The following is a 14860-nucleotide window of genomic DNA, read 5'->3' on the forward strand; positions in this document are numbered from 1 at the left end:
CACTCGAGGCCGCTAGGGGGCAGCAGGTGGCCCCCTCTCCCCTGCCTCCCTGCTTCATGTGACACTGATCTGTCACAGTGCCTCACCAGCACCGATAAGTCTGAGCACTTTCCCCCCCACTGGTTCACTCTGATAACATGTCTGTGTACAGGAATGCCATCTGGTTTCTGAACGGAGTCCACCACTACACCAGGTCAGTGCTGAGAACAGTCACTTAGAGAGAGATGCTGTCAGGGAGATGCTTTGTGTTTCACTGTTTAGTCTCTGTAGGGCCAGTCCAGCCTTTGGATTGTCTAAATGTGAAGTTCACTGTGTGCAAACTTGTATTTAATGTCATGTTTGTGAGTGTAAAGGCGGCAAAACAGAGGAATTATCAAATGTCTGGTCGCTGTATGGCACACATCAGCACACAAACCAGCCTTTATGTACAGTAACACAACCGTTTCATTGAGTCATGAGGATGACACTAGCATCGCCCAGCTAAAAATGTGTCAAAGTTGGGATTTCACTGCTCCCCTCTTGGATTTGTGTGTTTTCCTGTGTCTGTGTGTGTCTTCAGGAAGGGGTATGAGGCAGCATCCAAGGACTTCCAGCCCCAGCAGCTGGACGTATCTGTGGTGGGACGCTCCTTCATGGTCACCGGGGCCAACAGTGGGATCGGCAGAGAGACAGCCATGGCAATAGCCAAGAGAGGTAAAGGCCCACACATGCTCATGGAGAATTACAGGGATAGTTCATAGAGAAATGGAGGGGTGGGAGAAGTGTTTGAGTCCACACAACACTTTGTTTTCATTTTTCCGTGAACAGTATTGAAGCCATGGGTTATCTTTCCAGGTGGGACCGTGCACATGGTGTGCAGGAACAAACAGAAAGCAGAGGACGCCAGGTTGGACATCGTCAATGAGTCTGGGAATACGGTGAGGGTTGTTTGGTAGCCTCTTAAGCAGCGGGTGAGATTCGCCTAAAATGCCTGTCTGAGGAGTACCGAAAGTAAATTGAAAGCTGTTCGTGAACCATTTGGAGTACATGCATGATCTTGGTCTCTTTGAAAGGTAACATTCTGAACTTTCCCCCCCAACAGTCAGAATCAGTCTAAGTGCTACTGACATTGAGTAATAGCAGTTGGAACACAGTGAAGTAGAAGGTTTTTATTTTCACCTGAATATTTTTTGTTAAACAGATGCCTGCAGATGACTCTAGCTGGGACTTATGAGCTGGAAAACACACTGGGACCCCAGCATGAAGCCTTGACTAGCCGTGGTTCAAATTTAATAACAATACCACAGAAAATGAATATTTCACAGATTTTTTCCTAAGGGCATGTCTAGGTGTTTTCCACAAAGGCCATTTGGAACTATTGTAACCAACTAGGCTAAAAAGACTACTTTTACACTCAAAATCATACTTTTATATAAAAGAGGCAAAACCGGTCATATGGTTTTAAATTTATACAAATAAACATCTTTCATGTTGTTTACATCTCGATGCTGGCTGCGCTGAGATTACGCAACAGCTGACTGTGGCTATTCTTTGATGTAATAGTGTGTTTTGGACTGATTATGTTACTGGATTGGATCGTCTGGACCTTTGGCAATGTACCAAGACTGTTTTCGTTGGAATGTTATCTATCTGTGGAGCCGGTGCTGCTTTGAACATGGAATCGACGGGAAACATTTTAATATATATCACATGCATTTTGAGACAGACTGTTAATTGGGTGTCCTAGGAGGTACACATCCATGTTGTGGACATGTCAGAGACACACAAAGTGTGGGCGTTTGCAGAGGCCTTCAAGAAGCAGTATTCATCGTTGAACGTGTTGGTACGTGTCCCCAATCCTCATCACAAATCTTTTAACCCATCTAATCCAGATTTAGACTGATATGTTTTCTCTTAGTTACTTTTCACTTTGTGGTGGCAGATCAATAACGCAGGCTGCATGATGCACAAGAGAGAGGCAAACGCTGAGGGACTGGAGAAAAACTTTGCCACCAACACTATGGGTGAGACATGATCCTGATGGTCAGAATGCACCGGTGTAATCAGCACTAAAGCTTGTCTCCATCTCTCCAGGGGTTTACATCCTCACTCAGAGCCTCATACCACTCCTACAGAAGAGCCGGGACCCAAGAGTGGTGTGAACACATTTACACACAGTTACAGTACACACACAGGCCGAGTGTTGAAGTGCATCATGTGGTCAGCACAAGGAAGCTGTTGTCTGCTGTGAAGGGGCTGTTGTCTCAGCACACTGTGGCCTCTCCTCTCTGCCTGTTAGATCACTGTGTCCTCGGGAGGCATGTTGGTCCAGAAGCTCCGGGCGGATGACTTGCAGTCAGAGACGGGATACTTTGATGGCGTCATGGTCTACTCCCAGAATAAGGTCAGAGCGGAAAATGTGATCAAGATTTGGAGGCTTTAAAAAAATTATGTGACCTCGGATGTCACCCAATCTAGAAATAATATCAGCGATGGGAATGTGTTGTTTCTTTTCAGAGACAGCAGGTGGTGCTGACACAACAGTGGGCTGTAACCAACCCAACCATTCACTTCTCTGTGATGCACCCAGGCTGGGTGGACACACCAGGTACTAACTTAACACCCAGGTGGGAGCAGAGTATTGTTTTTGCCTCCGTCTGTGTGTACAAACTATTTAAATATAGGTACATATGTGGACTTGGTATCTCTGCTCCTTACAGGACTAGGGACACAAGCAAACACTTATATAGGTCAAATCTAAAATGAATTGTGATCAAGTGGTATAAATATTTCCGGTTTGAATTCCGGTTCAGCTGGTTTCTTGCTGAATGGAGTTTGCATGTTCTCCAGCTTCCTCCAACTGTCCAAAGACATGCAGATTGGGGTTAGGTTGACCGAAGACTCTAAACTGACTGTAGGTTGTGTGTTTACCCAAATTTCAGCTGTGATTGGCTCCAGCTGCCTCCGAGACTCTCAAGAGAATACATGTTACAGATTTTTCTTTTCTTTAGAGATACAATATAGAGCTCATCATTCATCATGATGTGGTACAAATGACATCATTATGGAATGGCTCTATCACAGTGTAAACATGTATTTCCTGACTGGTGTGTATAAACCCTGTATGCATGTCTTGCATTGCTCCAATGCTTTTCATTCATTTTGCTTCTGCACTCTTCACTTGCTGCAATTGTTTTCTCTTCTCTTTCTTTGTCTATTGCTATTGTTCTTTAAAAAGTGATGTTCTTTAAACAAAAACAGTCACAAGCTTTGCACTGGGATGTTTCCAATCAATCTGCTGGTAGTGATGCAAGAAACACGTTTTTAGTAAACTTATCTCAGATGCAAACGGAGATACAGATAGTTTGTCATTAATTATAAAGTCCATTTATTTGTTACATTTTTAACTGTAAAAAAAAAGCTCATATAACATGACTTGTTCTCTGCTACATGATCAATGAATTATTTGATTGGCTTGAAAAATATATTTCACAATGACCATATTCTAAAAGCTGCTATGACTTAATAATTTGATTATAACAATAAACAGTTAAGTTAGCACCAGAATCTAAAAAAACTGTTATATATATATATATATATATTACATATTATATAATTACTGTCTGGTATTGACACTTTTACTTGGACCAGTTATTCTATCTAGTGGAAACAGATACATCTGCTTCACTGCTGATTTTTCTAAAAAATGTCTCCAGCTGTTTCCACGTCGATGCCTCAGTTCCACCAGATGATGGGGCAGAGGCTGCGCAGCGTAGAGCAAGGAGCGGACACTGTTGTATGGTTGGCCTTGTCTCGAGCTGCAGCCAGAACATGCAGCGGGCTGCTCTTTCAAGGTGAGCTGCAGGGAAATATGTCTAACTCTGACTATCCAAGGTGTATTGGTATGTATGTATACGTAGAGGGTATATATACATATACACTCTGTAAATTCGGTCATCATCTGACATAGTTTGTGTTTCAGATCGTAAACCCATCGCTGCCCACCTGCCTCTGGCCTGGACTCACAGTTCTCCTGACAAGGTTCAGAGTTTCATGACTCAGCTGGAGACTCTGTCCAGAGCTGCTCAGTCCCTACCAGATCCAGAGCCTCAGCTCCCTGACGGTTCCCTGAACCCCTCCACAATTACCACTCCTCAAGTCGTCTGAATTCAACTGCATCTGTTGCACTATATCACTTAAAATTATTACTAACAATGAGATCAGATACTGGAAAATGTGACATTTATCATGTATAGTTCAATGTGCTTTCTAATTATGCTTTTTCACACTACAGACAGGTGGCTCAGTGTCACCTGATTTGAACTGTTAACTGCTCTGTATTAGCACGGGAAGTTATAGACTATTCATTTAATCAGTAATTTCTTGAAAATAACAAGTTACATGTGTGTGATAAGTGAGCCTGTAGATGATAAAATGCAATTTGCTGGATTTTGATTTCTGACTCACCGTTCTCGGAGCATACACTGCAGGTGTCACTGGTGTTTGTTGAAATTGTTTGTGGAAGCCAATCTGCACAATCTCCTTTATAGCACTGACGAAGTTGTTACAAATTGGCATGAAATAATTACAATGAAACATTAAAAGCAGAGTCTAATAGATGCAATGTGAAAAATCACTGTCATCAACACCATGTAAAATATCTGAATCCTGACAAAGAGCCGTTTCGGGCCTGAAACACATTTCTTGATGTAATAAATCATTTTGAGAAGAGCAAATTTCAGTGTTGTGAGTTATTTGGGAGACAAATTTACAAACCCTGTTTTGGATTCAAATGTGACAAATGCAGAAGGTGAGCAAAGCCTTTCTGAGGGAGACTACAGAGCATCAATACTCATTGTTTTTATTTTAACAATCCAAATTTGCTGTTTTTCATATTTGATTTATTTATACAGTATTGAAACAAAAAAATAATGTGGTGCATTCACATTTTCCCAAGGGATTCTTTGCAAGTTTTATCTCTACAAGGGTAAAACAGTGAAAAGCTTGAAGCTGGATCCATCCTTGATAAAACTCACAGGGATTGAGAAGACTGGGCCCGATTTAAAAATCATCTAGGGTGAGCTGACGGATTTTTCCTGTGCCAACATTTTGTGTTTGTTTACTGGGTTTTTGAGCAGAACGAAGAATCGGGTTCCCAGACTTAACTTGAAAAAAAAATTCCAGTCCATGCGTAACAACAGTCCAAAGAAAAACAAATCCCATTCCCCCCCTTCCAGTCTCTTTCTCCTCAAATCCACAGTTTCTCTTCTATGCAACATAGGTGTACACTTTACGATCCTCTGGCGTCCTCGCCAAGTATTCTCTTTCTATGAGTCCTTCTATACGCTTCTTGATAACCACAGGACTGGGGAGAAAACGTGATCGGAGCTGTTGAGTCACCTGAACACACAAAGTTGAAACATGTAAGAACAAGGCAGCACTTAAACAGGACAAGATGGAAAATCAAAGCTTAACAGACCCAACTTCATATGATCATGTGCGTAGCTTACCTCCGCCACCAGGACATTGTGCTGCATCTTCTTCCTGGACTTCATGATTCGGACAATGGCTGCCTCTATCTCATGCTTCCTGTCATCGTCCACTTTCTGCCGTGTCTCTTTCCTTTCGGGGTCTGATTCTCCTTGTTTAGCAGCAACTGGAAAGTGAAAAACAGAGATGAGATGAGGTTTGAGGAAGAAAGGGGACAAACCTTCAATGTGCTGTTTTATATTAGCAGTTCCGTCTTACTCCCACGTATCTCTGCGTCTTAATCACTGATATATTACTCTAAAGTAGTCTTTGAACTAAATGTGCATTTAATACTGTACACAAGCTATTGAAACTTTAGTTATAAAATGCTTATATAATTATCACATACTTATATTTGTTAAAATGGCAGGATGACCAAATCTTACGACAAAGTAGTAATGAAAGAAAGAAATCCACATTATCAGGTTTCCGATGTCCAGAAATGAAACCCTCAAACCAGAAACACCTTGTGCCACAGACAGTTGTGGACAGTAGCTGAGACTTCAGCTCTCTATAGAATTTGTTGTCCAGAATGCTTTTGCCCACCTGTCTGTATTTTGACTCTGTGCAGTTTGGAAGTAAACTGATCATTGACTGTAAACACGTGTCCGTTTTCAATCTCCTTGGACTTTGGCTCCTTGGTGAGAACCCTCTGTGTGGGTTTCCCACAGGCCAGAGACTGCAACGCCCGCACCAGCTCCCGCTCAGGGATATCAGTCTCCTGCTGGATCTCCTACAGACGAGGACAGAAGCAGGGAAAAGGTTGTAAAGAAGGATGGATTTAAACTCTGTCATGTAGAACGACAGAGATGATAGCCAGATAAAGGTGCTTCACTGTGCCCCCCCACCTCGAAAGTGCACTTTTCCCTGTTGTTGAAGAGCATGAGGATAGTCATCTGGAAGGTGGAAACCTGCAGTATGTGCTTGCGGGTGTTTGAGCCCGTCACCTGGGCACCTCCCACACCCACTTCGGAACCATCCTCCTGCAATTGAAGAGGAAAGGAAGGTGCACTTTGATGATAACCAATGCATTTTGATAATAATAATACCAAGCATTACTGCAGTATTTTGCTTCTACCTTTTTAACAGCTCCGTAAAAAGTTGCGTTGAGGTCTGCCCCGCCCATGTGGTGCTGCAGTGTAAGCTGCCTGCCACTGTGCTTAGCGAGGTAAAACCTGAAAAACAAAGACAGGATCAAATAATATTGAGCCCCCAGTGTGTGTAGTATTAAACATGTGTGTACTTAAAGGAGTATTACCTTCTAAAGACTTCAAATGCGTGTCTAGGAGCAGGGGAGATGGTGCATTTTGGGGTTGCAGACTGTGTGGGCCAGTAGCCGGTAGTGAGGACTCTAACGATGAGGTCCACACCACTTAAAGACGCCTGAGAGAGAGAAGCATGAAGGTTACACATAAAACAACTAGTTCTCTTTCTGTAACATTCTGTGCTAACGAGTTAAGACTCAATTACTTAATAGCGTCATGTTAAATGTTTTTTTTTGACCTGTGCCCTGTTTAGAAAGATTGTCACTGAGCCCGACTGCCTTACCGACGTGGTTTGTATGTGTTGCCTGAACTCATCCATGGTGGTGTTGGAGATGCTCATGTCTCTGAACATTCCTTCAAGTTTTGAGGTGAACTGACAGCCACATTCTGTCTGCGAGAGGAAAAAGACAGAGAGCAGTCATTTGAAACTGCCGACAGGTATTTCGACAGGGCTTTATGAGCAGAGAGAGGGCAATATAATGAGGAACAGTACAAGTGATGTGCATATAAAGTGCATCCAAAAGCTTCTCATCCTTTTACCTTTAGTTTAGAGATCATGTTCTTCTCTGAGTCGTCTGAGACACTCTTGTTGCTGAGGAGCCTGCGACCCAGGTGCTGCTTATAGTATCTTTCAAACACATCCTTCTCCTGCATGAACCTAAACAACACCATGGCCTTGTCAAGGATGGACTCCACCTCCTGTTCTGTTAACTGGTCAAAGAAGACAGGAGGGGGAAAAGTGAGCAACATACCAGACACAAAACCCTAACCCATGGCGTAAAAAGAAAATCGTTGAATGTCACATACCCCTTTGACTCCTTTCTTGAGCTTATCGTCGATGAAGAGTGATAGATACTCTGGAGAGCGAGAATTGAGATTGAGGAAATACTCAAAGTCGCCAGCTATGGTTTGTTTGAAGAGTCTGTCATTGTTGAATGACTCGAGGAGGAAACGGTCAAATCGTGTCTTCAGGTCTAACAGGCCCTGGTGAGGAGAAAATGACAGAAAACTGATATGATCTTTGTCATCTGACAATAAAAAAGCAACTGTTTTGGACTCATTGTTCAATCAACATACCTGTATATAGTCGACAGGGTTCTTGCCCTCTCCCTCTTCTGACACCAGAGCTTTGCCTTGCTCCCTCAAGTAAGAGCTCATACACTCACACATTGTTTTCAGACCGTTTGGCACGCGAGTAAACAGCTTGTACATGCATGCCAGGTCTGAGAGGGATACAGTGGGAAAATCAATGAGAAACCAGATGAAGATGCAAGAGAAAGGCAAAAACAAACCACAAAACAAAGCTTTTACCGTCTGTTTTTCCATTCTTGAGCATATGGACGAGGCCCGAGTTTTCCATCTCTACAATTGTCTTCATGTGTTTAGAAATTAGCTCCCGTTCCACCACCTTGACAATGGGCTCTTCTGTAGACTTGTCCAAGCAGTGCATGACTCGCTCAATTTCTTCATTGATTCTGGCCTCTACCTTCTTTATGTAGACACTGGCACTGTTTTCAGCAAGGAACTTTTGGCTCTCCATCTGAAAAAACAGATATGATATGTTGTTTAATTACAAAAGACTCTCAATAGAAACAAAGGAGTCACAAAAACATGCGACAGACTCACCTGGAAGAATTCAGCTGACATATCTAAGAAAGGGCCCTCAAAGTCCTCCTCATATACAGACCTGCCATCCAAGCCCAGAATCATTAGCATCTGGCAGGCATTTCTGATGGCACCCCTGTAATGAATGGATGTACAAACTCCATATTAGCAATCATAAAAATAACAATTAAATATATTAAAAAACATCTGAGGTATCCTGGAGAGTTTTTGCTCTCTTTTGAACTGCGTACCTATCGACAACCTCTCCCTTCCTCTCACGTGCGATCATGTCCAGTAACGTCTGTCGCAGGTGGTCTCGAATGCAGCCGTAGCGAACCACCTGGTCCCTGAATATGATGAGGCCAAGGTTGTACACGTTCTCCACATTGTTCTGTTGAACATAGACTCGGTCCTGGGAGATGAGAGCATGGTGGGAAAAGGACATCAGACACTGTATGCATAGAAATACGTACCATGGCCTAAATCTGATTAAATCTGACTCAATTAAATTCATATAAATGTGTGTAGGTAGAGAGATTTAAAAGCTACCGTATGAATACTACAAGTAACACTATCTAAGTTATTTGTATTCTTTTCACTGTAAAGAGTATTATATTTATGCAGGGCAAACTATCAAAAAAGCTTGTATTCTACACTATAATATCCTGCTGATCATTATAGAATGTTGGAATTATTCCTATTAAACATAAGGTTATGACATGCACCCCTTTAAGATGGCATAAATATTGATTTGAGCATGGGTTATAAAATATTTACCAAACTACTCAGTGACCAGAATTGATATTACAAACATTAGTCCATAATGAGAAATATTACCCAATGCCAAGTTACAGCTGGTTATTACTTAAACAACAAACTTCCAAATCTTTTGAAGTTTGTGAAAAAGAGCGCTGATTTGTATTCCTGCTCATTTAGAAGAAAAGCCTCTTTTTAAAGCTTATGGGGTTTGGCGTTCTGATTCCTCTCAGTTTTTCCTAAGTACAGTAATAACAAGTTAAATTAATGTATACGAAATACAACAGGTACACAGGGCTCCCTGCCCTATTAAATTAATGATTAGCACATCAAAATCTATGCATGACCACACCTCTACTAGAAAAATAAATAAATGCCTCCTGAGTCCATGAGAGGAAACTTTGAGAACAATAAAGTCCCACTTGCTGCATCTGTCTCTCTGTTCACTAGCGGTCAGCAGCCTGGTAACAACAGCTGCAGGTTGCGAGTCTGCACTAGTTTAACAACAGAAAGCCGAACTGTCCGGGGTTAAAGCAGGACAGGAAAAAGGAGACCGTTTAACAAAACAACTCCAGGGGAGCTGGGTCCTCTCTGCAATTACTGGGCCATTGTTTAACCTACACTAGTTTCTATCTCAAAGGCTCACTTACTTGCACACGACCTGGTAAACCCTTAGGACTGGTTGTGGGCTAAAGTAACTCAACTAGTCCTGCCAGTTTTCCAACTAAACAAATAACATCAATAAAAGAAGCTCAAAATTGACCAAGGCTGGTCAAAATGATCACTACTCTTTTACAGCACAGAAGTGTGTTTTAACAGAGATGAGCCCCATACTACATTTACAATGCCAAGCAACCCATGAGGGGAAGCTAAAACTCCTAATTTGTTCTTTTTGACAGTAAATTAAAAAAGACCTTTCACTGCATAGTGGTGGAGAGGACTGTTACTAATCTATAACTACTATACTATTTGATCAGTAAGACAAAAGATGAGGCATACCCACCATGTACATGAGGATGTCTCTGATCATAACCATGGCCGTTTGATGGTCATTCCAGGCCTGATTCAGTGTTTGCAGAAAGTTATTATTTAAAGAGTTAAGGACATCTTCCCGAACCTGAAAACACAAGCACATCAGATCAGGTCAATGGAGGACAATGATGAGGAGATGATTGTGAGAAACCTAATTGTAAGTAAATGCGATAACCCTAGGTCACTCACAGTCAACTTGTAATGCTTGCCAATAAAAAGGATGTATAAAGTTGTTACCAATATAAAACATCCTACTGTGCATCACTGTTAATATTTCAAAATGTATGTTTGCCTTCAATGGACAGCGTTATTTGTTTTATCAATAATGAATGGTCACAATTGTCTTGTTGTTTTTCTTTTTCTTACATAACATTTATTTAAAGTTCTGTAACTTATCCATAAAAAGAACAGCATTAGAGAAGTATCTATTTACTTTGTTGATGAGGTGCTCAGTGACGACCTCCCTCAGGCCTGTGTAGAGCTTCTCGCCATGCTTGTGGAGCACCATGGTGTAGGCATTCCTGTACAGCTCTTCGAAGCTTAGCCCACTGTTGTTCTTTCTCTGGATCTCCTGGATGGCATTCTTTAGAAGGTCCCAGATGTTGTTCACATACTTCTCATCCATCGTCATCTAAGAAGGAGCAGACAGATGAAAGTGTGTTTATTATTATGCATTACTTCCACATGCTAGAAGTCAATGAGTACAGTGATGTCCAGGCTGCCAAGAACACAAATACTTGTTTCAATACAGACATCCGGTGACACCTGGATTACTCTGACTGCTGTCAAGATCATTTTTCAAGCATGTAATAGAAAATGATCAAGTATCTCTGTGTAGGAGCACAGGCTCTGCACGCTTGGTTATCATAAAGCTATTATCAAATCACTATTTTATATTTGCAGGCATATGAACTGCAACAAGATATCTCTTATTTGAAATACTATTATTTTTTTCAATTATCTGGTAAAAAAGGGGCAATAACAAACCAATCTCATAGCAATGAAGAGGTCAAATACAGCTACACATGGTATTGTTTATTTTGCGTTTGGCTTGGTAACTGCAGCTGTAAATTGAGGCAAAGCAAAGTTACAATGTGCGTTCCGCATCGAGCATGAAACCAAATTTGGCAGTGTAATATTTGGCAAAATACTGATAGTTTGGCTATAAATATACTACAGAAATCAATGTGACCTGAACCTCTGAGAGATGACATCATATTTAGCACACTTCACTAAAAAAACTTTACAAAGACAAGGATACAAACAAACAGGTAAGTAAACATGCCAGCCACAAATAACTTAGCTGAGAGTCTATGATGATGGATAAAATGCAGTTAAGGTCATTGATATGAGACATTTGGTCTCTGGGTATTAACAACTCTCACATTCTACCTGTTAAGATGGACAGAGCACAGAAAGAATGAAAGTAGTCGTGAAGTGTGTCTAACTCATTACTAACTTTGATGTGCTCAAATATCCGACTGTATATGAAACACTTTTAATCACAGTTCACCTTCCACTACCCTCAATTTTATTTTAAAAGCAAGAGTGAAAATCCATGTTTTTGAAACCACGTGGGTGAATTTCTGTGAAAATGTCAGTGTGATCCCATGCATTGTGGAAATTATAGATTCAATTCTGCGAAGTTTTGAATTGAGCTTGTGCCAGTAGGTATGAACAAATAATAGAGGTGTGACAGGCTTAAATCACATTCGTCCTAGAATTACATTTTCTAATTGCAGTGAAACAGACCTTGATTATTGTTTCGGTGGCTGGTATTGCACTGGCATGTAAACCCAACATTTGAGAGAGGATTTAACTGTTGATCTGACACCCAGCATGGGAAAACACATTTGTCTATGAAGGGTGTTGCAAGGGCTAGGAGATTAAGATTACCCAATATCCACACACTCCTGATCTGGCATGAGCAATTGTAAATCAGCCCAATAATCTGCAGATGGAGGTGGCACTGTGATATCTTGGTCCTGGGAATGGCATGTCCATTAACTTCTCGAGTTACCCTAGGCATGTTTACTATGGTCTCGAGTTGGGCTGAAGGTGCGTTAGCTCCGTGGCTAACAAGCCGTTGTGTCATTTGTCATCTATAACAGCTGGAGTCAAAGCCCCGCTGTAATAAAACACAGATCACCAGCACAGATCAGGGCTATCATCGCTGTAATGATACTTGCACAGCGACTGGAACTTGGCTAACGTCAAGTACGCTAACACCCAGGCCTGCTACCCAGCTAGCTACTGTCTGTGCTCGTCTCTAACTGGAGAAGTTTTCCTACAAATGTTAACATTAGCTCACGTCGGACGACGACTAAACGATAACCTCACACACGTCAAATGGATCATATAAACAACATGGCTCATATGCTTCCGGTTATCTGTTAAGCTAGTAGCAGATTTCATTCGACAGTGACATGTTTTTATCTGGATTCGCCAGCTAGCTAGCGCGCAGATGCTAGTGCTAGCATGGAACCCTGTCAGCCCCCGGTGCTCCAGGCTCACATTCGGCCGGTGGAATACTCACAGGGAAGGCTCGTATCCTCATCTTGGTGTCCTTCTTGGTGCCGCCTATGAGGTTGGACATGGTGACTTCGGACGACTTTTGGTTTGTGGCGATTTGAAGACTACATGAAAGGCAGCTGCTGGTGATCGCTTCCTGTGCCGGGGAAGCGGCAGGGGAACCCGGTGACCTCCCCTTGGGGCAGCGGGTCGTGTCAGGGAGTCCGCGGCGGTGTTGTTGTTGTTGTCACTCGCTCGCTTCGCCCTCGTCCCGGTGGGTGTTTTGGCTAACGCTAGCCTGCGAGCAGTAAGTGATGGCGGACGGCTGGTCTCCACTGCGCAACGCCGAAATCTCGCGATAGTTGCGTCTGCTTCGCGGACAGGTGCACGGGTTGATGGAGATAACGGATGATGGCGTTCACATCTCCACCAAAACTTTGTAAGTACTGAGCAACTTAATAACATAGTAATGAAGAATCATATACTGACAAAGTGAGCAAAAGACTTTATTCAATGACTAAACTTTACATTAGCTTATCACGTCGTTAGCTCTCTTTAGCTAAATAACACAAGGTACCACTAATTCAAGCTAGTTAGCCTACCTCTTCCAGGAAGTATACACGGCCCCTCATTCAGTTACATAATGATTCTAAAATATATTCACTGTTAAATGTGTTCAGTTCATGCTAATTGTCTTCGTTGCTGTTTTCCAGTTCACTTCAGGTTCTTCAGCTTCCCCAGCTGCAAAGTGCAGTGACCGACCCGAGGCTGGAAGACCGGGTATCTCCTCACGGTCATGACCACGCTCTCTGGATGACAGGGAGACAAAATGAGAAGAAAGACATCTACAACATCAAATAGGTGAGTTTTAATGTAATATTTTATGTTGGAAGTGGTCGCCCGTTTGCTTCACTTGACCTCTTCATACGCACATTGGTGAATGAGGGAATTCTCATTTTTGGGTGAACTATCCTATGCTGGTTTTTAAATTTATTACCAAATTTGTTTACTTTTAAAACACACACACACACACACACACACACACACACACACACACACACACACACACACACACACACACACAAAACTACAGTTGTGGGTTAAAAATTGCTTATAACGCCACCCAGTGTCTCAAACTGTCTTGGACCTTGCAAGGCCAATGCTTACCAAGAGTTAACCATTTGGGATTTCTCTACATCATGACAGCCCCACCACTGTGAAGGTGGACGGCCCCACCGCCACCAGCGACTGATTGTGAGTGGGAATCAGGAAAGAGTTCACTCATTTTCAAATCCATACTTAAACTGACCCCCTAAACTACCACATCATCTGTCTTCCATTCAAAGATGTCCCCAATCCTCCCCTGCACTTCAGCTGTCTCAGACACGCACACACACACACACACACACACACACACACACACACACACACACACACACACACACACACACACACACACACACACACACACACACACACACACACACACACATTAATCAAACTGCTTGGGACAACCGTGGTCATCCTCTCAGGAAACTGTGGAGGCGAGAAGCCTCTACCTAATATGACATTTTTGTCGCACAAGTTTGTTAACTGCTCCTGGAGTTGTCGCTTGTAGAAAGTCAACTAATGCAGCGGTCAATCTAATTTATATATCGTGTGTATATTGGGGGTCAAGGTAGATGTGTCTTAGCCAAGCCTCCCAGCACTTAGTCTAATGGACATTTTTGGATTTTGAGAGAGAGGCACCTCAGCCAAAATGTAGGGGTCAATCTACACTTCAAAGTAATAACTCAAGACACTCTTCAGAATTAATTATTACAGGGCTATTATTCTTTACCAGGCTCAACCCAAGCTGCATAGTACACAATAGTAATAGTAGATAAGTTTACCTCTGCACTTGGTTAAAATGATGGGAACCGTTGCATTCTTTCGGAGATTAGCTCCAGCTCTCCTCCTCAGCCCCATGTTCTCCATCTCCAGCTTTCTGATTTCCATCTGCATCAGCCAGATCACCTGGATGAGCCTCTGTTCTCTGTCCGTGGGGCTGCGGACCCCATGCCTTTCCAACCTGTCTCCATCTTTCTCACAGACACCCACCTCGCCAGTTGGCCCCATCAGACCTGCCAACACAGCGTGTGTCCCTGCACACAGGTCCTCTCTTCTTCAAAGCTGATTTCAGA

The 14860-nt window shown here is 42.5% G+C and overlaps 2 protein-coding genes across 3 annotated transcripts; one reads left to right on the forward strand and one right to left on the reverse strand.

Moving 5' to 3' along the window:
- The first annotated feature begins 128 nt into the window (after positions 1 to 128).
- LOC133017909 (dehydrogenase/reductase SDR family member 12-like) lies at positions 129 to 4706 on the forward strand. Of its 2 annotated transcripts, none has more exons than XM_061084159.1 (10): positions 129 to 197; positions 564 to 693; positions 835 to 917; positions 1727 to 1822; positions 1922 to 2003; positions 2074 to 2135; positions 2279 to 2383; positions 2497 to 2587; positions 3696 to 3833; positions 3962 to 4706. In XM_061084159.1, exons 1-10 carry the CDS (start codon positions 138 to 140, stop codon positions 4144 to 4146), a joined length of 1032 nt encoding a protein of 343 aa, XP_060940142.1. In that variant the 5' UTR covers positions 129 to 137; the 3' UTR covers positions 4147 to 4706. The 2 variants fall into 2 exon arrangements, with proteins under 2 accessions (XP_060940142.1, XP_060940141.1); XM_061084158.1 differs by having other exon boundaries at positions 138 to 193; positions 560 to 693.
- Positions 4707 to 4801: 95 nt separating this feature from the next.
- On the reverse strand, positions 4802 to 12923 carry LOC133017908 (cullin-3-like). Its single transcript, XM_061084157.1, has 16 exons — positions 12703 to 12923; positions 10600 to 10797; positions 10138 to 10251; positions 8630 to 8790; positions 8400 to 8514; positions 8085 to 8313; positions 7851 to 7996; positions 7581 to 7757; positions 7314 to 7484; positions 7057 to 7164; positions 6767 to 6891; positions 6587 to 6683; positions 6357 to 6491; positions 6055 to 6241; positions 5490 to 5635; positions 4802 to 5379 (listed from the first exon to the last, which is right to left on the reverse strand). Exons 1-16 carry the CDS (start codon positions 12760 to 12762, stop codon positions 5248 to 5250), a joined length of 2301 nt encoding a protein of 766 aa, XP_060940140.1. The 5' UTR covers positions 12763 to 12923; the 3' UTR covers positions 4802 to 5247.
- Between the last annotated feature and the right edge of the window lie 1937 nt (positions 12924 to 14860).

The sequence above is a fragment of the Limanda limanda genome, chromosome 13 (assembly GCF_963576545.1).
Source record: "Limanda limanda chromosome 13, fLimLim1.1, whole genome shotgun sequence".
NCBI classification, from domain to species: Eukaryota; Metazoa; Chordata; class Actinopteri; order Pleuronectiformes; family Pleuronectidae; genus Limanda; species Limanda limanda.

Excerpts from the sequence above, each read along its gene's own strand:
- LOC133017909 (XM_061084159.1), top strand. The coding sequence starts at position 138 with ATGTCTGTGTACAGGAATGCCATCTGGTTTCTGAACGGAGTCCACCAC. Across the intron at positions 198-563 it reads TCCACCACTACACCAGGTCA|GGGTATGAGGCAGCATCCAA; the intron begins GTGCTGAGAACA and ends GTCTTCAGGAAG. Across the intron at positions 1,823-1,921 it reads ATTCATCGTTGAACGTGTTG|ATCAATAACGCAGGCTGCAT; the intron begins GTACGTGTCCCC and ends TTGTGGTGGCAG.
- LOC133017908 (XM_061084157.1), bottom strand. The coding sequence starts at position 12,762 with ATGTCCAACCTCATAGGCGGCACCAAGAAGGACACCAAGATGAGGATA. Across the intron at positions 6,684-6,766 it reads GCATTTGAAGTCTTTAGAAG|GTTTTACCTCGCTAAGCACA; the intron begins GTAATACTCCTT and ends TTTGTTTTTCAG. Across the intron at positions 6,242-6,356 it reads GGGAAAAGTGCACTTTCGAG|GAGATCCAGCAGGAGACTGA; the intron begins GTGGGGGGGCAC and ends CCTCGTCTGTAG.